This window comes from Corvus moneduloides, chromosome 4 (assembly GCF_009650955.1).
Source record: "Corvus moneduloides isolate bCorMon1 chromosome 4, bCorMon1.pri, whole genome shotgun sequence".
Taxonomy (NCBI): Eukaryota; Metazoa; Chordata; class Aves; order Passeriformes; family Corvidae; genus Corvus; species Corvus moneduloides.
In genome coordinates this window covers 22,806,434-22,828,470 of record NC_045479.1, presented here as the reverse complement: position 1 = coordinate 22,828,470, position 22,037 = coordinate 22,806,434, and the positions used below count along the sequence as shown (strand labels likewise).

Genomic DNA, 22,037 nt, shown 5'->3' with positions numbered 1-22,037 from the left:
AAAGACAGTTCTAACAGCACAGCCCATGCATTCTTACATGGGTTTCCTGGGGCATGTGACTGGGTTGATACCTTCTGTCAGGTTTTACAAGAGATCTGGAAGAGGCCCTGTTTTGTCAGGGTGTTTTTTTAAGGTCATCTTAAATAACTGTATGCTTACTAAAGTTTTGGAGACTGATCTTTGCACTTCTTAAAGTGGCATAAAAGCTTTCTATTGCTTCTAACTGGAAAAGAGAGAACTGGCAGCTTTACAAGAAAGAGAGAGGGAGAGGCAAGGGGGTAAGCCCTTTTTGTAAAAGCTTAGTGGTATTCATAAAATATACATTTTCCTCACTAGGCTGGAAAACTAGACCCCCACTTGGTCCTCGACCAGCTTCGCTGTAATGGAGTGCTGGAGGGAATCCGTATTTGTCGTCAAGGTTTCCCCAACAGAGTTGTATTCCAGGAATTCAGACAAAGGTGAGCCCTAGATAAGAATCTGAAGTAGTCTTTAGCCTGGCAAAGTTAAGACACAAGTACAAAAATGGAAGTCTTTTATTGCAACTAGATTGCAAATTTTTCAAAGACAACACATCTGTACCTTGGTATTCCCTGGCACAAAGCCTCCCAAAAGCATCTTGGATTTCTTCAGTAAGGGTATAGTTAAGGTGAGGCATAGAGGACCCTGTCCAAGACTGCTGCTTCATACTCTACTGTCTAGAGGTGCAGTGTTTTTTGAAAAACTGTTGAGCTCATAATAGGAATGCGTACTGATTTCTTTTGTTTTGTTGTTTTCAAATACACTTATGTGACTAGTCTGATGCTTTCTCGTTTTCAGATATGAAATCTTAACTCCAAATGCAATTCCCAAAGGATTTATGGACGGAAAGCAGGCTTGCGTGCTGATGGTAAAACATCCCAGAAACTCTACTTGAATAGAGTAAACTTTATGGGTGTGGTTTAAAAGTTGGAGTTGTGCATGCTAAATATAACTTGTACTCACAGACCAAAATTCCAAAGTCAAAATGTTTTGTCTGAGAGAAGGGTGCAAAAAGCTTCCTCTTGGCTTCATGGATGGAGGCTTTTGTCTAGCATGAGATTCAATAATCCTAGGCAAAGAGGATCTTTGTTTCCACAGATGCATACACTTTCAGATGCCAGCAGTATTCATAGAATCAAAATGCTTAGAAGCATTAAAGCACATGCTTAAAGTATGGGCTTCAGTAAACTTTCTGTAATGGCCTGCTGTTGACAAATGCTTTCAGCAAAGGCTCCAATTAGTTTCTGTAGAATTGCCTGCTTCTAAGGAAAAGCGTTGGCTCTAGCTTGATGACTAGGCTTGAATTGAGCTTGGCTATAAGGGATTCCCTTTTTTCTGTCTTATGGGAGTATAGCTGATTCTTCTTAACTAGTATAAGCACTGGCAGCAAATCCTTGGAAGGAAGTTTGGGCTGGGGTGTCTTATTTTGACAATAGGATAGGACTGGGAAAAAGTAAATAGGAAGGATCAACAGATGTTTCTTCAAGGAAAGGAAGAGAGTTCTCAAGACTAGGCATGCATTCCTCACAGCATCCTTGTATTCTGAGTGCCTGATGTGATACTGTATTAGATGATGCTTTCTGTTATATCTTCTGTCTCTGGTTACCTCAATTTGATGCTGTGCTTGGCTGAGCTCCAGCTCCTCTAATTGAGATAGGCCAGGACTTTATTGGGAGTTAGCAGCTTTGGTTGGCCTGAGTGGCTCGTTGTAGAGAAGGGCTGTCTTAGAGCCACAAGCCACAAATATGCTTTGTGATGTTTCAAGTGAAGAATTCTTTGTAGGACACGAATTCTTCTCTCTCTCTTTTTAGATCAAAGCATTGGAGCTGGATTCCAACCTTTACAGAATTGGACAGAGTAAAGTGTTTTTCAGAGCTGGAGTCCTTGCTCATCTTGAAGAAGAGAGAGACCTGAAGATCACAGATGTTATTATTGGATTCCAAGCATGTTGCAGAGGCTACCTGGCCAGGAAGTAAGTGCCATAATTTTTAAAGTACATCATAAACATGTATTTCTCCCATTCAGGTACAAGTTTATCTTCAAAAAAGAGAAATTATTATGTCTAGAAATTGCCTTTTTGTCAGAAAGGTCATGGTTTATTTATTGTATGATCTTGTAGGGTTTTCTCATCTCCATAAAGCCAGACTTTTGGCACCTGCAGGAATCTCTGAGTGCTGTATCCCAGAAACAACCTGAGCAGTAAAGTCTGTTCCTCTCTATAAGAATGCTGTGCAGCAGATCAGGTTTTTGACAGAAGTGCTGTGAAGGTGCAAATGGAAAAGTCTTAGTATAGTACTGATGCAGGAGGTGTAGGGTTTCCCTTAAGCTGTTAGGTAGGGCTGCAAATTGTACAGTTCTAAGAACAAAAGTAGTACCTGTCAGTTTGGTGGGAAAACACACCTCTGTTTCAGATCTCCCTTGTTGGAAGTGAAGATAGTAAAGCTTTTCAGATTAGAGGACGTGAGGGAAAATTTTTTTTAAATAGGAAATTGGATTAAGGAGAGAATAGCCACTCTTACGTGAGCAGAAGAAAACTGAAAATCAAGAGAAAGTTCACTGGAAATTGTGCTGGTTTTTTGGGAGGGAACCTTCTAAAGGAGAAACACAGAAGTATCTAAGAAAGGGCTTGATGGTGTGAATTGTGTGCTGCTCTAGATTCCTTTGTCTTACCTCCACTTGCTTTGCAGAGCCTTTGCCAAGCGCCAGCAGCAGCTGACAGCTATGAAAGTGCTTCAGAGAAACTGTGCTGCCTATTTGAAACTGCGGAACTGGCAGTGGTGGAGGTTGTTCACCAAGGTAATATTTTTTCCCCTTGCAATTTTGACAGTTTGGTTGCAATTTCAGCTTCTCAGGTTGAACCAGAGCACAAAAATCACTCCCTTTGCAGTTGGGTTGGCTTGCAACTGCACCTTGTTTTGTTTAGGCAGAGAATGTCTGAGAATGTCTAATAGTGTGTTTTATAGCTGAAATATGACTGCATAAACCAGATACAAAGCTACATCCAAGTAATACTGTGGAAAACCAGTAGCCGTATCTTAATGTTTTATGCCTAAGAGGATCACTTGCTTTGGTGGTATGGTACTTCAGTGAGTCACTTGCAGTGTGGATCAATTTAACTAAGCAAAAATTATTATTGCAGGGGTGGTTTGCCATCTCTTTGTCCAGAGTTGTAAGAGCAAAAGAAAAACAGTGGGGTCTGATCTTGCTGTTATAATTGTATATATTTCACTTTTATAAAGGCAATGAACACACAAAGAGAAGGTCTTTTTTCTAAATGCATGGGATTTCTTGCTTTTTGAGAGTAGAGTTTACACTTTTCTCTTTCCTATGAAATTACTTCTAAGAGATTTTGATGGGGGAAGCACAGAGATGAATGGTGTTTGTTTCTTCATAGAGTAGTAGAGTAGTATGGGTTGGAAAGGACCTTTAAACATCATCTAACCTAATCCCCCTGCAGTGAACAGAGACATCTTCAACTAGATTAGTTTGCTCAGAGCCCCATCCAACCTGACCTTGCATGTTTTCAGGCATCAGGCATCTGTACACCACCTCTCTGGAAAACCTGTTCTAGTGTTTCACCACCTCATTGTAAAAAACTTCTTCCTTATATCTAGTCTGAATCCACCCTGTGTTAGCTTAAAACCATTACCCCTTGTTTTGTCACAACAAGTTTGTCAAACTTGTTAGCCTTCCTAACAAGTTTGGCCCCCTCTATTTTGTGAATCCTCTTTTAGGTACTGACAGATGCTCTGAGCTCTCCCTGGACCGTTCTCTTCTCCAGGCTGAGCAGCCCCAACTTTCTCATCTTGTCTTCGTAGCAGAGGTGCTCCAGCCCGCAGATTGTTTTTGTGACCCTGTGGACCCACTCAAGTCCATATCTTTCCTGGGCTGAGGACCCCAGACCTGGATGCAACCCTCCAGGTGGGGTCTCACCAGAGCAGAGCAGAGGGGCAGAATCCCCTTCTTAAACACTCCACCCATCAAATCCGTATCTCTTCAGCTTAGAGAGAAACATCTTGTGGGGTACCATGCCACAGGTCTTAACAGAAGTCCGCCTATATGACACTGACTTACCTGTGAATTTCCTCATTGAATGGCAACTTTTTTATTCTCTTGCTATTACTACTTAACCCTTGAGGGTCTGGAATTTACTGAACCCTTTCCTGATGCATCTCATCCTGGAGGAGAATAAATGGATTGGCAGAAAGTGTGCTATTGGCAGAGCAGGTGATATTGAGTCCTGTGTGATTCCCCCAGTGTTCACAACAAAACAGTTGGTCAGTCAGATATGACACTATCTGAAATGTTGTTTTATTCAATGCTTATCTTAAGTACAAGAGCGTTTCTTCATGTTTTCATTTTTCCTTACATCTCATTCCCTTGGTTTCTCTTTCAGGTGAAGCCCCTTCTGCAAGTAAGCAGGCAGGAGGAGGAGATGATGGCCAAGGAAGAAGAACTAATCAAGGTCAAGGAGAAGCAGCTGGCTGCAGAAAATAGACTGAGTGAGATGGAGACCTTCCAGGCCCAGGTGAGTTTGCAAACCTGATGTGTAAAAGTTGTTCTCTCTCCACCTGTCCAGCTGCTTGAGAGCACCTCCTTTGCTTTCTTGGTCTGATGGACAAGCTGTAGGATTCCAACTTGGTGGAACATGACTTGGCTGCCTCTTGTTCACTTTCCTTTTCCCTTTTTCCCAGCTCAGTTCCTGCAGCAGGTCGTTTTGTACAGTGACTACCTGTTGCCCTTCTGTAGCCATTATATGAAGAAAAACCTCCTTTGGCTGAGTGTTACAGCAAGCTGATTGAATTCAGTCTTGGCATTAATGGAATCCTTTTTGTTTGGAATACAGAAGGTGGGAGCAGGGTTGTTTTCCATAGGGCTGGTAATTATTTGTTACTTACGTAAAGGGAAATAGACAATATCTGTATTTCAAATTGAGTGAATGATTTGTAGTTGCAGCACCTGATTTGTGAAGGAGAACACACACTTAAAAGTGTGTTTTGATATTTAGCTTTTTATTAACAGCACGGGACTGCTGCAGTGTTTAAAACTGTAACTGTGGAACAGAGGAGCACAGAACTTCACTTGACACTCATTGCTAAGTGCTTTGGTAAATTGGAGTTTGTCTTATTTCTGGCTTTGTATCCAATGTAGCTAATGGCAGAGAAGATGCAGCTGCAGGAACAGTTGCAAGCAGAAACCGAACTGTGTGCTGAAGCTGAGGAGATAAGAGCTCGCCTGACAGCCAAGAAACAAGAGCTGGAGGAGATATGTCATGACTTGGAAGCAAGGGTGGAGGAAGAGGAAGAACGGTGTCAACATCTTCAGGCTGAAAAGAAGAAAATGCAGCAGAATATCCAGGTAATGCCTTAGGAATGCTGCCTCTTGTCAGTAAAGAGAATAGTAAGGGTTAGAGTGGTTATTTTGCCTCAGCTTGGAGGGAAATGAAAGAGAGAAGCAGCGGGGGGGGCGGGGGAAGAGGCATGGGAAAATCCATCTGTGGAAACAGCAATAGAACACAGCAGTTCTGGTGCTGAGCCTGAGGCGTTCGGTCAGTCATCTGGAACGAGCTGGTCCATTCTTGAAGGTAAGGTGATGGCCCCTTCTCAATAAGAGAAGTCTTTGCTTTGTTTTAGGAATGGTAGTGTTCTTTGCAAAATAGCGTTGTTTGCTAGAAAATTTGTTGGTTGGTGTGCAGTATGTTGCATTAAGTCATGACAGAGATGTCACTCTAGGACCTACTGATAATACCTTGAAGGAAGGGTGAAGAAACCTTCCATTCTAGTATTGCTACTGTGCTGGTCCATGGATTGGTGAGCAGCACTGAAAAATACCTTACTTTTCTACTGTGAAGGAACTGGAGGAGCAGCTTGAGGAAGAGGAAAGCGCAAGGCAGAAGCTGCAGCTAGAAAAAGTGACCACAGAGGCCAAATTGAAGAAATTGGAAGAAGATGTGCTGGTTCTGGAAGATCAGAATCTCAAATTGGCTAAGGTAAGACTCCTGCATCATCTTCCACAAGCTAAAGATACACAGGTATTTCTCTTGGAGAAAACCACCACAAGCTGACCTTTTCCCTATTACAGGGAAACTTACTAATTAATTCAGTCTTGTCTTTGAGAATTGACCTGAATTCTTGAAAGTAACTGCGTGCCTGTATTCTCAACAGTCAGTATTGTGTGATATTTAAATAACCTTCACTAAATAATGATCCATGAGCAAACATTTTCTGATACACTGTTACACCAAACAGTATCAAGTTATTTTATAAACAGACTTGCCTTTCAGTTTTGAAAGGGCCATCATATACAAATCTTTAATTTAATTCCAAATTAAAATTTATTTGAATCTGTTTGTGATCCTGAAAGGATTTCTTTCTTTCTGAGTTTCCTCGTAGCAGGAGTAGATACTCATGACACTGACACTTCTAAGCAGTCAGCTCTGGAAAAATACCCTGTAATTCCAGCAACTCTATTGACATTGCCTTCTCAATTCTGCAGGAGAAGAAACTTTTGGAAGATAGAATGTCTGAATTTACAACAAACCTGACAGAGGAAGAGGAAAAATCTAAGAGTTTAGCCAAACTGAAGAATAAGCATGAGGCCATGATCACAGACCTTGAAGGTAGTTTTGGTTTTTGTTGTCCTTAAAAGATAGATCCTGTAAAGACCTTGCCTAATTAGTCTTAGGTGGTTTATTGTTAAAATTTGTTGAACTTCAGTTTCATTTCTGAAAGAGTTTTAGTCGTCCTGAGTTTCTGAAGGGTTAAAAATTAGTCTATAGTGTGTAAGCTATTGATTGGTTTGATAGAGCTGTGCATTGGCTGGCTGAAGGTTATGTGCCTTGTCAGCTGAGCCCTTGATCTAAATAATTCTCTCCAAAGCAGCAGGCCAATGGAGAAGAGAGGCTGGTTCTCTTTCTTCTCCTGCTGTGGAAGTGTCCCCACTTTTCTACTTCCAGCAGCATCAGTCTGTCGGGGTTAGTGCTGTTTCTGATAGCCTGTTTGCACAAGTTCTTCAGAGTTCTAGAAGGATGTTGTTCTTCTGGAGGCTGCCTGTTCAGTTTCAGTAAAGGGAGAGCAGACCTTGCATTTAGCATCACTAAATGATGCTTATGCCTGCATGGTATGAGACTCACATTGTGTTTGCATTGTTACAGCAAAAGTGGGGAAGGAGGTTTGGCTGTAGGGTGATGGGAAGGGAAAATGTCCAGATATATTTTGAGGTCAAAAATATGGGGGTAGTTGCCTATATAGGTCCTGACAAAATAATGCAGTCCAGCTACAGTTTGGACAGTTCTCTTATCAGGAAAGAAGGTACTGCTTAAATAGGTGTATTTTCCTGTGCTTGTACACTGATCTTTGAATGTGTCATCTGTGTAACTGAACGTGTCCCCATCTCCATTAGAGCGCCTGCGACGCGAGGAGAAGCAGAGGCAAGAGTTGGAAAAGACTCGTCGGAAGCTTGAAGGGGACTCCAGTGATCTGCATGACCAGATTGCTGAGCTGCAGGCTCAGATTGCAGAACTCAAAATGCAGCTGGCCAAGAAGGAAGAGGAGCTGCAGGCAGCCTTAGCTAGGTGAGAACCTGACCTGTGGGGTTCAGGGACCACCTGGTTGGGAAGTATTTCTTGTCTTGTGTCACCTGGAATAGGGACTAAATGCAATCTGTGGATGTTGTATTTTAGCCTGTGGGCTGTTAAAGATCCATGTCCTTAGCATTAGAGTTCTTTACCTGCTGCTCACTCCCACATTCTCTGTACACAACTAGACTATGGATGCAATAGGCAATGCATGCATTTGACTGAAGTAGCAATCATTAAGCTAGGGTTAAAAAGTAGTGGCAACACACTGTCCCTCTGGTAGTTGCTATATTCATCTACTCTGTAAAGTGTCCAGTTTCCAATGTAAAATGGTGCTTTCTCTTCTGCTTTCTTCTGTTGTCAGTCTCTCTCTGTCCCCTTCTTTAAGGTGAGTAATCGTGCTGTCTCAAGTATTGGGAGATAGAGCTTAGAATTTTTAGATCATGTGTGGGTCAAAGTCTGAATATAACGTTGTAGAGCTGACCAATACCAGCTTTTCTTGATGATTCAGGTTGTTTTAATTTGTGTATGGTTTAAGTCTGGCTCTGACCAGAACCTTATGTTGAACAGAGTGGAAGAAGAGGCAGCTCAGAAGAACATGGCCCTGAAGAAGATCAGGGAACTTGAATCCCAGATCACTGAGCTGCAGGAAGACCTGGAATCGGAGAGAGCCTTCAGGAATAAAGCTGAAAAACAGAAGCGGGATCTGGGAGAAGAGCTGGAAGCATTGAAAACAGAGCTTGAAGACACACTAGATTCTACAGCTGCTCAGCAGGAGCTGAGGTAACTCCAACATGGAGCTGTGTTGTCTTTATTTGGTTTTGGCTTTGGCTGTTTCTAATAATTCTGCTGCATTCATTCTCTTACCATAACAAGTAAGAGTTTGCCTTTATCACTGGTTAGCAGCCTCAGTGACTACAGGAGGAGGTGGTGTGCAAGCTGTAGTCAAGGCTGCATTACCTCACCTGATGTCAGAAAGTTGATTTGCTCCCTAAGCAAAGTGCTAGTGGTACCCCTGAAACATCTGTACTTTCAGGCTTCTTAGGCAGAAATCATGCTGCCAGCTTGCACTTAAGAAGGATGCAATGCTAAGTGCTACCTTTGAAAAGTATCTTTGTAGCCTAAACAGACCTTGGCATTTTTCTGCATTAGAGATGCTGGTGGTGGATATACACCTCTGTTTGACTCCTTCCTCGGCAACTGAATGGAATTGTGAATTTTGCAGGTCAAAGAGAGAACAAGAAGTAACAGTTTTGAAGAAGACCCTTGAAGATGAGGCAAAGACTCACGAGGCTCAAATCCAGGAGATGAGGCAGAAACATTCACAAGCTATTGAAGAGCTGGCAGAGCAGTTAGAACAAACCAAACGGGTATGTGGGACAGAAAACACAAAGTCAAAGCAGTCAACCTCCCTGAAATGACAGTGCAGAAGAGCACAAAGTGTTCATGATACTGATACATGTGTTCTTCCCTTGGTAGATCATTTTTCTCCATAAAGCATATATGAAGCTGTTTTAAATAGTGACATTCATTCTTTTTTCTCCTGCACAGCTAAGACATTCTTCTCACTGATAGCAGTTGAGTTGTACAACCTTTAGATTGGAAGTCTGATGGTGCAAGACTTCTTTTCTGTATTGTTGTCTTCTCTGATTGTTAGATTGCCTCCTGCTTATCAGTAACAGGCTGTTCATATTGTTTTTTTCTGAGTAAGCAGTCTGCAACTTAACTGCTAAACATACAGCATTAGCTTGCTTGTTGGAAAAACATGTACTCACTGGATCCTGCCATATCTGAAGTCTAAGGGGCTTTGCTGCCTTTTCTTTTCCTCTTCAGGTGAAAGCAAATCTTGAAAAAGCAAAACAAGCTCTGGAAAGTGAGAAGGTTGAACTGTCCAATGAGGTGAAGGCTCTTCTGCAGGGCAAAGGGGATGCTGAGCACAAGCGGAAAAAAGTGGATGCTCAGCTCCAGGAACTGCAGGTGAAATTCACAGAAGGCGAAAGAGTGAAGACTGAACTGGCTGAGAGGGTTAACAAACTGCAGGTGAGTGGCATGGGTTTTCCTTAGCTTCAGCCCAAGCTGAAGAGAGAGAAAAGGTTGTAGGCTGGTATCTCCCCATGGCTAGTTCAAAAATGTTGTTCCTCCTGAAGATAATGTTCCTACAAAAAGCAAATCCATAGTTTTCTTCCCAAGGACTATGCAAACTCCTTAACTCATTGCCAGATCAGGATATTTGGATGGATGTCACTTATTTTGAGGAGCCCTGAGAAGGTGAAACAACCAGTTGCTGTTTGAGATTTGTAAGGCTCAAGGAGTCAGAGTGTCTGTGCCCCCCTAAAGCAGGCAGTGGCTTGCACAGCTCTGCGAGCACTCGGCTGCAGGAGCACCTGGAGTGGCACACACAGACTGGTGATTGTGTAACTCCTGTGGAAGACGGTCTGGAAGTTTTGTCACATGGTTGATGGTGATGAGGAGTGGTTAAAGGATGATGTGGGAACTTAGGGGTTTCTCCTCCTTTTTTCAAAGGAGCAGCAAATCCCTTAGGAAACATTGTCTTTGGCCTTCTCCTTTACGGAGGGTTGTCATTAAAAGTTGAACATTGCCAGTGTATGCACAGTCTTTTGGAGTGTGAAAACATAATTTTGAGACTCCAGATATAATCCTGAAGCAGATAGTACAAAATAGAAGAGAGTTAGTTTAATAAAAGCTTTTACAATTGCTTACCAGGCTGTCTAAAATCTCATATAGGCCTTTAAAAAACCCCAAACCAACCAAAATCAGAAGGCTGTTGTAACAGAGGTGATCTGAAAAAAACATCTCTTTTTAGATTCTCATATTTAATTCCTGGGACTGTGGAAGTGATATATTCATTCCCTGAGTGATTATATACATGCCTTCTTGTTGAGAGGTGCCTCAGTTTCACTTCTAGATCTCATAGCTGCTCACCTCTTCCTGTCTTTGTTTTTGCTGATGCATTCAATAACTGATATGCTGATCTCTCCTTCAGGTCGAGTTGGACAATGTCACAGGTCTTCTGAACCAGTCTGACAGTAAATCAATCAAATTAGCAAAGGATTTCTCTGCTCTGGAATCACAGCTTCAGGATACACAGGTGAGAGCTTTGGAAACCAAGGCAACTGTGTGTCTGTTACAAATTGGTAATGGGAGAAATCACTCTGGATGCCATTAAGTACTGGTTATACAACAATTCAAAGAATTTGATCTGGATTTCTTTTTTTTCTTTTTTTTTTTTTTTTTTTTTTTTTTTGCTGAGGGTTTCTGTAGCATGGTAATGAGAGCATTTCTACAGAAACAAGCTGGTTATCTTCCTTCTGCTTCCTCAGCCCGTGGAACATATGTGACTTTCCCTGTCTTGGGTTTAGAAGTTCTGCTCTATCACCTTTCCACCTGAGAGCACTTTAGTGCTTCAACTGACTGGAATGCTTGTTTGAAGTTCTTGTTTGAGATCTTCATAGTCAAGTGTTTAACAGGGTTTTTTTATGTGTGTGATTTCCAGTAAGTTTGTAAAGTTAAACAGAAAGTTTTATTTCCCAGTGGATGTTGGGGAAGTGATAGATTCAAGTAATTTTGTATTTTTTCAGGAAATAAATCATCCTTAGACTTACACTTTGGGATAAACAAGCACTTACAGTTAGAATATGACTCTTAAGGTCGAGCATGGAGTGCTAAAAGGGTTGGAAGGGAAAGAAAGAGCACATCAATAATAAATAGCCTTGAACAGTCATTGATGTTCTGTCTACTTACTGCTCCTTAAAAAACAGACTCAAAGGCAGGGCACAATAGAAAAATTCTGCACTAGTTTGAAGATTGATTAATCTTTACAGATCCTTCAGCTCAAGCACTGGCAGTGTAAGTCAGTCAATGCTGTTGTGCCCTAAGCTGGTGAGTGACCAGTTCTGCTGAGACCAGCGTTGTTTTTAACCATGCTGGAGCACTTGGGCCTGTTGTCTGTTCCTTTGGTGCTGGAATAGGAGAGAGACACATAGCAGAGTACAGTCATACTGTTGTTGGGAAAGGTCTGAATACTTTGTGTGCTACTTGGAGGACTTGAAAAAGGACTGTGGAGAGGCTTGTGTGGCAAGGAGTGTACTTCAGCGATTAGAGCATAGGAGAGAATAGGACCCTTCTGAATATTTTGTTTCTATACTGACTCATCGAAAGACAGTTATTTAAATTCTGTCTTCGGTTGTCTTATCTGTGAAATTAGTTGCATACTTAAGCTCAACTTTAGAAGCATTCCTTCTGGAGAGAGTGGGTAAGGACTGTGAGCCTTTAAATCCAAGGAGCAGTGCTGAATTCCACTGGGGTGTTTGCTTTATAGGAGCTGCTGCAGGAGGAGACTCGCCTCAAACTGAGCCTCAGCACTAAGCTGAAGCAAATGGAGGATGAGAAGAATGCTTTCAAGGAACAACTGGAAGAAGAGGAGGAGGCAAAGAGAAACCTGGAGAAACAGATCTCTATTCTTCAGCAACAGGTACAGAGTCTGCATCCCGTAAACCAGTGACTTTTGAGAGGAAGCATAAGTACAGGTCTGTCTTGTGGAACGTAAAATTTAAATGCTGAATTGACTTCTAGTAACACAGCCTTTCCTGGGCAAGGGTGATGTTGCTGATTTGGGTGAGAGAAGAAATGAAGAGGTCTCTGATGATAATCATATGAACTGCTTTTAGATTTCTGTCCAGGAATTCCTTTGGGAATTTAGTCATGCAGTATTATCTGAGCAGGGAGTAGTACCTTCAGAAATGAGCAGACTTTCTTACTTGAAAGTCCTACATTTTTGGTGCCGGTAAACTGCACAGAACATTTCCTGTGGCTTCATGTGCAATCTTGGTCCTTTAGGCAATAGATGCGAAGAAGAAGATGGATGATGGCCTGGGCAGCCTTGAGTCAGCAGAGGAAGCCAGGAAGAAGCTGCAGAAGGACTTGGAGGGCTTGAGCCAGCGATATGAAGAGAAGACAGCTGCATATGACAAGCTGGAAAAAACGAAGACCCGCCTGCAGCAAGAGCTGGATGACCTCGCTGTGGACTTGGATCATCAGCGGCAGATCGTTTCCAACCTAGAGAAGAAGCAGAAGAAGTTTGATCAGGTATGACTCCAGTCATAAGCGTTCAGTAGGTACATCTTACTGATAGGTCTGCTTTAGGAACACCTAAGCAATACTGCTTGGAGAATGCATATTTGTTTCTGAACTAAGGCAGAGCACACAGAGTGGAAAAATAAGCTTTAGTAGAAGTAAATTAATTTTGTTCTATGAATAGGAAGTTAAGCGATGTTCCTTTTCCCAAAGGGATAACATTTATGTCAAATCCAGGACTGAGTTTGAAGTGTTGTTTGCACATCATCTCAGAGAAGGTTGAAAATGATAGGTTGGAGGCCTAGGAAATCAGAGGTTTGTTTACTTGAGGTCAGCACAGTTGTTAGAGATGGGATGGCACGCTTCATTCTCTGAAGCTGCATTTTCTTGATTCTTCTATCCTTGGAAGAACACAATTAATAAGGCCCTGATGAAAAGGTGAATATTTACCTTGTTTAGCAAGTGATCAGCAATTTCTCAGAACACTGATGCTGTGCTCTTGTAGCTGCTGGCAGAGGAGAAGACCATCTCTGCCAAGTATGCGGAGGAACGGGACCGCGCTGAGGCAGAGGCCCGGGAGAAGGAGACCAAGGCCCTGTCCCTGGCCAGAGCCCTGGAAGAAGCCATAGAGCAGAAGGCTGAGCTGGAACGAGTCAATAAGCAGTTCCGTGCGGAGATGGAAGATCTCATGAGCTCCAAGGATGATGTTGGGAAAAGCGTAAGTATCCAGTTGAAGTGTCCCGGCGGGAAATGCCACACAGTTGATACTGTTACTTCTGTACTGCAAAAAGCCTATGCCAGTGGTAACACAGAGGAACGTTGTAGAGAGTACTGGATACGTTGTGAGTTTGTGAATGTTATGTTTGTATTACATCAGTAAGTGGTAAAGATGGGCTGGAAATGACCCAAGTGAGGCAGTGGCAAACCTGAAAATTACCTGGTATTGTTGTGGTGGAGATGAAGGTGTGGTGTGAGCCTGATATGTAAAATACAGCAATTAGCCAGGCAGTGGAAGACATTACCTCCAGTATTTCAAAAGAAGAAATGCTATGTTACTGAAGGAAAAGAATACATTTAGAGACTAAGAAGTACTTTCTTGAATTCTGTCAGAACCAGAGGTGTCCAGCTCTGATAAGTTTGCAGCAAGTCAGGACTGGGCTGACAAATGCTTTTCTCTTTCTCCCCACCGCTACACACACACGGTCAGAACTAACAGTAGTTATGGTTCAGACTGGCAGCTTGCATCAGCCATAATACAAGGGACAGATACAGCGTTCTTGATCCTGTCTGATGTGGGTGTCTGTTCTTAGCCTTTTTTTTCTGATAGGGTAGATTAAATTGTCTGTAGTCTTTGGGGAAACCTCATGTGTGGTACTCTGTTGTAGGTCCATGAGCTGGAGAAAGCTAAGCGAGCCCTGGAGCAGCAGGTGGAGGAGATGAAGACACAGCTGGAAGAGCTGGAGGATGAGCTGCAGGCCACAGAGGATGCCAAACTGCGGCTAGAAGTGAACCAACAGGCTATGAAGGCACAGTTTGACCGGGACCTGCAGGGGCGTGATGAACAGAATGAAGAGAAGAAGAAACAGCTGATCAGACAAGTAAGAATTGCTCTGTAAATCCTCAGTGCATTCTGTACACAAAGGCACTTGTGTCCAGAGATGGTCAGACAGACAGTGCCAGTCCAGAGATTGTTAATGTTAATACTCCAGGCAGTACTGCAGAGCTCTGAGAGACTTCCTCCCTTGTGTGATCGTTCCAATAGCCTTTGTCTATCAAAGGAACCCGTGGGGCTTTATTAGTGAGGAATGTTAGCCCCATCCCCCTGCCAGGGAGAACGAAGACAAGTCACATGCTTGCACTTATGTAGCCTTTGAAAGGGGCATGTGAAAAGTGGGTGCTGGGAAATGAAGGAGCTGAAATGCTGATGCCTCTGCTCCTCCACGCAGGTTCGGGAGATGGAGGCGGAACTGGAGGATGAACGAAAACAGCGCTCCATGGCTGTGGCTGCCAGGAAGAAGCTCGAGATGGACCTGAAGGATTTGGAAAGCCATATAGACACTGCTAACAAGAACCGTGAAGAAGCCATCAAGCAGCTGCGCAAACTGCAGGTGAAACATTGCAGCTGTTTCAGCTGTCAGGGCAGAGCTTTAACCCGGGGAAATGGGATGCAAGATTCCACCTCACCAGAACAATGCATCAGTGTCACAAGAGCAGCAGAACCTTGCAGGAGTTCACTGGGAAAGATTTTTTGGTGTTTCGAACACCCTTCTAATCACAATCTCCCTGCTTAGCTTCCCAGGAGACAAGCTGTAGGCAAAGTCCACTCTAGTGCTTGTCTCAGGTCCATGTTTTTGGAAAGGATTACAGAGCTGCAAAACTAGAGGACCTTAAATAATATTTAGGCCTGCTCCTGCCCCAAGATGGCTCTGTTGTGCTTTTTTAATTCCTGCAAACAGTTGTCTGACCTGTTCTTAGAAAAAACTAAATCCTCCCTAGACTGTTCATTCCATTGCTTCACTAGAAAGCTTCCTATACCTTCCCTTCCCCTCTCCATTTATCTGACAAAACCTTCCTTCTGCAAATAAGCAATCCTGTTTGCTTCCATTGATACTTATTCATGTTATTCGTGAAATACAAAAAGGATGATTCCTTCTGTTTTTACAGCAACTTTTGTGGTTGCTGAAGAATAATGAATCCCTGTTTCTGTTTTCCATCCATGTTTCCCAAAAGACAAACCAACCACATTTCTTAATATGAATGCTCCGAAGTACACCCCTTTCTGCTCTCCCTTTTCAGGCACAAATGAAGGATTACATGCGGGAACTGGAGGACACACGTACTTCCAGAGAAGAGATCTTGGCACAGGCCAAAGAAAATGAGAAGAAGCTGAAAAGCATGGAGGCAGAGATGATCCAATTGCAGGAGGTAATGGAATATGCATGCAAGTCAAGGGTTGGTTTGTTTTCTTTGGCCAAGAACTATATGCAGCAATCTAAGCTGGAGTGTTTTGTTCTTTTCTTTTGCACTTTTTGCTCTGCTCAAATATGAGGTCTGGTTAAAAGTGCAGAATTTGGCCCTTTTCTGACAGCTGTGACAGGCGTGTGCAAAGCAAAGGAAGATGTGGGGTGGACAGGGAGCGGGCCATGTAGTATAATTAGCTCTGGATCATGCTAGAGACCATACCAGCCATTACCAGTAACTCCTTTTTCCTATGCTGCATTAATTGGTAGCTTCCTATTGGATCACTGTCCGTCTCGTTTTCATTCCAGGAGCTTGCAGCTGCTGAGCGTGCCAAGCGCCAGGCCCAGCAAGAGAGGGATGAGCTGGCTGATGAGATTGCCAACAACAGTGGTAAAGGGTGAGTAATGTTCCCCATTGAGGGAGGAGGAGCTGCTTTGAGAAAACACTTCTTGGCCTGTTACTTTTCTGTAGACTGCAGCACACACTGTATCCCCTCTGGTCTTGAAAGACTGAGCTAATTTTGTGTACGAGAGGTGAGTTTTCCCAAGGCGTCGATGCCATCAGTGCTGCTTTAATGCTTTCATGACTCTGTGTCCTGTAGAGCACTGGCCATGGAGGAGAAGAGGCGCCTGGAGGCACGGATAGCTCAGCTGGAGGAGGAGTTAGAAGAAGAACAGGGCAACACAGAGATAATCAATGACCGGCTCAAGAAGGCAAATCTTCAGGTACCTGTTCAGGCTGCATGGCCCATGGGGTTCTCTGCTCTGTGTGAATGGTCAAACTGTGCTCTGAGTAATGCCAGCAGCTGCCCTGGGCACAGTGCAGGCCCTCAGAAAGCCATAGGTGTGAGCAAGATGAAACAGCTGGATACCATGGTACAGAAAATAGCAGCCAAAATTGGTGTTAACTCACTGGCTTTGACCATTTAAAATCATTGGGTAGCTGGAACAATCTCCCAAGTTTATTTTAAACCAAACCAACCCCTCCCAGTCCCTTTTTTCTGTATTAAGGGATATTGAGAAAGATGATCTGTGGCATGCTGCTCCAACTTGACATGCTGAACAGTGCCACAATGTGTTTGGAAAGTTATTTTTCTGCCAGTTGTATGCTGTTTCAAATGGACTGAACATACGAAATTTGTTAGGCTGCTGTAGAAACCACGATCTTAATCTGCCTGTTGTCTGCCATATTTTGTCTACCCAACTTTGAGAGTCAAGCATGTTGTTTTCTTAGCGCTCCAAAGCCAAGGAGCTGGGCTGATGGTTTTCCAAAGGGCTCATTCATTCTGATGGATGAGAGTGTAGTTCTTTACTTGGTTGACTATCAGCCAGAGCCCTGGCTTGGAGGTGGACAAGTTCTTGCCCTTTTACATCTGATAGTATTTTTAAGCTGCTTCTTTGTAGTGGAAGTAGACGGACAGCAAATAAACAATAAATTAGTAAAGCACATATATTGGATCCACTTGCCTCAGGATTTTTGTAGTTCAGAGACTGATAATTGCTGTGTTAAGTGCCAGACCATGGCCTTTGCCCCAGAGGGCAGTGAATGTGATTGGCAAGTTTAGTTAGCCCTAAGAGGAGGTTGATAAACCTGTTATTCAAGGAATTACTTTGAAAATCTGGGTAAACTAAGATACTGTGAGAAGTGCCCTGCCTATAGACAGCTCCCTCTGCATTGGAGTTATTCCAAGTATTCAGCTTGCCCTCGGGGTCCTTGTTCTTTTTGAGTCTAAGAAATAAATGAGCCTTTCAGGCAGGAGCACTGGCTGTGCTGAGGAGTCCTTATCTCTCTCTCCCCCTGCAGATCGATCAGATGAACGCCGACCTGAACGCCGAGCGCAGCAACGCGCAGAAGAACGAGAACGCTCGCCAGCAGATGGAGCGCCAGAACAAGGAGCTCAAGCTCAAACTGCAGGAGATGGAGAGCGCCGTCAAGTCCAAGTACAAGGCTAGCATCACGGCCTTGGAAGCAAAGATAGCACAGCTGGAAGAGCAGTTGGACATGGAGACAAAGTACGTGCTAGTAGAAACTCCGTCTGCTTTACGAGCTTCCGCCCCTTCTGGGCTTTTAAACTCTTCTTAATTCTGATTTGTTGGAGTGAGAGCTTCATCCTAGGTATACTGGGTAGTACAGAAGTAAGATCTTGGCAAACCTTCCTTTTTTTTCACAGTAGAAATTTACAGCTTCTTCTGAACTTAACCACTCCTTAAACTGCAGCTGTGGTACACTTGTTGCCCCTCTGTAGCTCTCATCCATGTGACATCAGCCTTTTGGTCATTTCTGGGAAACACTGCTTCCTATCCCCTTTTCTTCCTAAGTTAAGGAGGACTCTTGCCATCTTCCTCACTTGTAACTTGCCCAAGTCAGGTACTCTTGTTGGGGACAGTGGGAGATAAGCTGTTGTCTGAGCCTCCATGTTTGTGTCCAGGGAGCGCCAGGCTGCCAGCAAGCAGGTGCGCCGTGCCGAGAAGAAGCTGAAAGACATCTTGCTGCAGGTGGATGATGAGAGGCGTAATGCTGAGCAATTCAAAGATCAGGTGGGTACAGTGACCTGCAGTGTCTGTGAGTCTTCTGGGGAGCAGGATTTCCCTTCTGTGACCAAGGCATTCACCATCCTACGGACTTCTCTTCTTCTCTGTCACTGTAATAATTGCAAGATGAGACAGATGAAAATGCTTTTAAAGAAAAGCTAGGACCTCTCAAATCCTAGGCAGCTCCCTTTAGAAAGGGAAGAGGGGGCTTTGGAAACTCTTTTTGCTGCTCTAACTACTGTGCTGCAACTGGGGAAACACTGAGTTCTTACTATTTTCTGCCCCATACATGCTCAGGCGGACAAGGCAAACATGCGCTTGAAGCAGCTGAAGCGCCAGCTGGAGGAGGCAGAAGAGGAGGCCCAGAGAGCCAATGCATCCCGCAGGAAGCTCCAGCGGGAGCTGGAGGATGCTACCGAAACAGCAGATGCAATGAACAGAGAAGTCAGCTCCCTGAAGAGCAAACTCAGGTAAGGAGGAGCAGCCAGTCCAGCACGGGCTTTGTGCAGCTGCCCACAGCAAACCCTCAGCTCCTCCCAGAGCCTGCCCTGCCTGCTGAGCTTGGTGGGACGCTGCTGACGGGCTGTGTGTCCTTCCGTAGGCGTGGGGACCTGCCGTTCGTCGTGACACGTCGGATGGTCAGGAAGGGAACAGGAGAGTGCTCCGACGAGGAAGTGGACGGCAAGGCAGATGCTGGTGATGCCAAAGCTACTGAATAAGTCCTCCCATTTGACCCAGGTTACATGTGAGGGAGTGACCCATCTACCCTCCCCTCTTCCATTGGACTTTCAGCAAACCCTCTCCTCCTAAATTGGCTGGGGGATCTGCAGAGCAAGCCCAGGTCTATGTATCTGGAGCCATCAGGCATCTGTGTTCCTAGTTTTCTCCTCTTTCCAGTTTCCTAATCCTCTTTGTATTTAATGCCAAAGAGTCAGGGCTCTGAAATTTGACCAGCAGTTTGGCCACTGCAAAGGCCTGTAGAACCTGTCTGTGCCATGTCTGCTGGTAAATCCTTACACAGTTTGGAGGGAGTGGGGTTAGGGAAAGATTATTTTTGCTGTAAATCTCCTGTTGTCTTCAATTCTAGCTGCAGGGAAGCTTCTTCCTGTATTCTTTCCCCTCCCTCTTTGTTTGCTTTCGGCAATCATGTTCAGTGACCTCAGACTTCTGCCTCTTTTAATCTGCCCACCCATGTGGTTTGGGAGCAGTTTCAGGAAAAACGGTGTGCTTTGGCCATGGCAATTTGCCCTTTCTTCTTTCATGTGTTTCCAGGGAGGGCTGAAGAGGAAACTCCTCTTGGGACCTGTTACCTGGAGGATTTGCCAAAGTTGTCTCCTTTATTTTCACCCCCCCATGTCTCTTTTTTCCCATTTTTTTCTTTTTTTCTCCCTTCTTTTTCCTGTCTGGACAGATCTCTGAAGTGCAATGATGTCCTGTTAGTGTCTCTGCCTCTGAGCGGTTTCATCTAAGGTAGTGTGGACCAGTAGTTAACGACAGGCTGAGGGAGCAGAGCAATGTCCTTGTGCTTGTCCGAGAATCTCTGGGGGACCAAATATATTTAATGGTAATAGACAGAATCTAGAGGAATTTAATAGAGTAGTGGGCAGAGGGTGGGGATAAGGGGAGGGAAGTTCCTCTTATTTACATGTCCAAGCCTCTTGCACCTGCTCTGTAACCAGGGGTTGGGATTAGTTATTGTGCACCATTGACTAAGAGTATATTAAAAACCCTTTAATCTGCACAGATATATGTAAGGCCTTTGTATTTCTTGTAATAAGTAATTAAGAAAAAAAATAAAGGTCTTTATCACTGCCTTTCTCTCGGGACCATGGTTATATATAGATAGTCTTTACTTTTCTACACCGTACACTGGTTGCTGGATTTACCTGTATTCTTAACCGTATTGTATATGCTGCATTTAGACCTACTTATGAGCAAAGTAAAATTTAAATATGAAGCACCATACTGTATGCCTGAAGCGCCCTAATGCAGAGCCTCCTGTCCCAATTGCTGTCACAGAAGAATTAAATTTTTTTTTTATATAATAAAAGTGCCTTAGCATGTGCCTCAGCTGTGTGTCACCACTACAGTCAGTAATGGTTTACTGGTGCTCCACTGATGTTACCAATAAAGATTATCCATGTGCTGCAGTCGTGAGTGTGTGTTGCCCTTCCCTCGGTGCAGTGAAGACCCTGCGCCGCTGGAAACTCTGCTTTTTGTTACATTTTTGCCAGAAATTGAATAAGAAACTTGTGCCCATATTCTGGTCTTTCTGGCCCCTTGCAGTGCCCCAAGTGCATTCTGGTCCTACAGCCAGGGCATGAGAAGCTGCAGTGCAAGCCCAGCAGCTCCGAACCCCAAGCCCATCCCTCCCATCCCGTGCTGGCCGAGATTTAGACCTTGCTGAGAAAGTCTGAGCTGGGAGCTGCGGTCGGGGCTGGGCCGGGCCTGGGTGGCAGCGATGGGGAAGGAGGCGCTGGCGCTCACCATGAGGGGGCTGTGCTGCCAGCAGGGGCTGCTGCCAGGGCAGTGCTGGCAAACAAGGAGCGGGGAGGGTGCAGCTTACGGGGAAACTCCTTCCCTGGGGAGCAGGTGTGGCTGCTGCTCCCAAAGGGCGGCGTTTCTGTCTAACCAGATGTTGGGAGGGGAAAAGTCTTCTCGTTAAGAAACTCCAGTGTAAGTAGAAGTTTAAAAAGCCAAGGGGGGTGCAGAAGGAGCAGGCACGGTTAACCATGTGCTGCTGCAGAAGTGGGTGCAGTCCCATTATAAAGGGTCGGTTGAGAATGAGCTACTTTTGAAGGTGTGTTACATGGGCTGCAGTTTTTGAAAGCCTGCATAGGGATTAAGGCATGGGTGTGGGTTCATGATGTGCGGAATACAGGCACTGCTGTGCTGATGTCCTGCATACAGCCTGTTAAAAACAGGACTGCACTTAGTGTCATCTGGGAGGTTACTGGCTCAGCTGCCTCAATCTTTTTCCAGAGTGTTTTGCAGAAACTTGCAGGGTATCTCTGAGACCAGTGTGTCCTTTAAATTGCATAGAAATTGCTTTCCCATCATAGGATCAACTTGAAATGGCACCGCTGGCCAGGCACTGCAGTGATCCAGAGCAGAACCTGTGTGCTGGTGGTGTGATGACCCTTTTAAGCTCAGGCTGTTTTTTGTGTCCTTAGCCTTGAGCTGCTTGGCTGCTGCTGTGTCCTGTGCAAGATGGAAAGAGGCTTGTGTCTTTTTTTTTTTTTTTTTTTTTAAATGGCATAGTATTTTTCTTCAGCTTTCCACTTTTTTGTGCATCCCCATGGAAGGGACAAAATTAAGTCTCCTACTCTCCATTTTCTGCTTTGCAGAGTGCAACCTTGTGCTAGGAGATTCTCATGGCTTCAGGTTAGTTGCTCTTCTGTGGCTCTCCAGAGCCTGGTAAATGCTTCACAGTGGTTTTTCCTGGGATTTTGGGGATGGTCTGACTAAGTGAATGGTTACAAGGGCTGTAATAAGAGTGGAAAAGAGACGGAGCTGGGACCGTCTCTGTGGGCCTTACAGAAAACTGGTTCCTGGAAGTTGTTTCTGGAGCTCTGTTTGTTGTCTGCACCCTCTGGCCTCAGGGCTGATCCCAGCAGGGGTTGGAAGAGTCTGAATGGGTGGGAAGGGCATAGAGAAACTTTGAGGAGATGCAAGAGATGATGAAGCTGATTAGAAACATTCCTGTCCTTGCACTGGGCCATTCTACTGGGAACAATGATTGGCAACCAGATCATTAAATGTAATAAGGTCCCTAAAAAAAAATTTAATTGTTTCAGGTTCCAGTGTGTCCCTCACAGACCATTGCAACAGCAGAACCGAGGGGCAGAGCAACCAGC

At 44.3% G+C, this 22,037-nt stretch overlaps 1 protein-coding gene across 1 annotated transcript in view; it reads left to right on the top strand.

The window, feature by feature from the left end:
• MYH9 (myosin heavy chain 9) overlaps nucleotides 1–20,330 on the top strand; it is a 69,713-nt gene extending 49,383 nt beyond the window's left edge. The window contains exons 17-41 of the mRNA XM_032105417.1: nucleotides 337–458; nucleotides 817–886; nucleotides 1,830–1,990; nucleotides 2,706–2,814; nucleotides 4,415–4,546; nucleotides 5,170–5,376; nucleotides 5,870–6,007; nucleotides 6,514–6,637; nucleotides 7,420–7,591; nucleotides 8,165–8,377; nucleotides 8,820–8,964; nucleotides 9,428–9,634; nucleotides 10,599–10,703; nucleotides 11,934–12,086; nucleotides 12,452–12,700; nucleotides 13,194–13,406; nucleotides 14,074–14,286; nucleotides 14,635–14,796; nucleotides 15,485–15,613; nucleotides 15,958–16,046; nucleotides 16,251–16,374; nucleotides 17,453–17,661; nucleotides 18,078–18,186; nucleotides 18,478–18,650; nucleotides 18,782–20,330. Of these exons, the coding sequence (XP_031961308.1) occupies nucleotides 337–458; nucleotides 817–886; nucleotides 1,830–1,990; nucleotides 2,706–2,814; nucleotides 4,415–4,546; nucleotides 5,170–5,376; nucleotides 5,870–6,007; nucleotides 6,514–6,637; nucleotides 7,420–7,591; nucleotides 8,165–8,377; nucleotides 8,820–8,964; nucleotides 9,428–9,634; nucleotides 10,599–10,703; nucleotides 11,934–12,086; nucleotides 12,452–12,700; nucleotides 13,194–13,406; nucleotides 14,074–14,286; nucleotides 14,635–14,796; nucleotides 15,485–15,613; nucleotides 15,958–16,046; nucleotides 16,251–16,374; nucleotides 17,453–17,661; nucleotides 18,078–18,186; nucleotides 18,478–18,650; nucleotides 18,782–18,899 (3,846 nt within the window). The 3' untranslated portion in view covers nucleotides 18,900–20,330. The remainder of the gene's footprint in view (nucleotides 1–336; nucleotides 459–816; nucleotides 887–1,829; nucleotides 1,991–2,705; nucleotides 2,815–4,414; nucleotides 4,547–5,169; nucleotides 5,377–5,869; nucleotides 6,008–6,513; nucleotides 6,638–7,419; nucleotides 7,592–8,164; nucleotides 8,378–8,819; nucleotides 8,965–9,427; nucleotides 9,635–10,598; nucleotides 10,704–11,933; nucleotides 12,087–12,451; nucleotides 12,701–13,193; nucleotides 13,407–14,073; nucleotides 14,287–14,634; nucleotides 14,797–15,484; nucleotides 15,614–15,957; nucleotides 16,047–16,250; nucleotides 16,375–17,452; nucleotides 17,662–18,077; nucleotides 18,187–18,477; nucleotides 18,651–18,781) is intronic.
• Nucleotides 20,331–22,037: the final 1,707 nt, after the last annotated feature.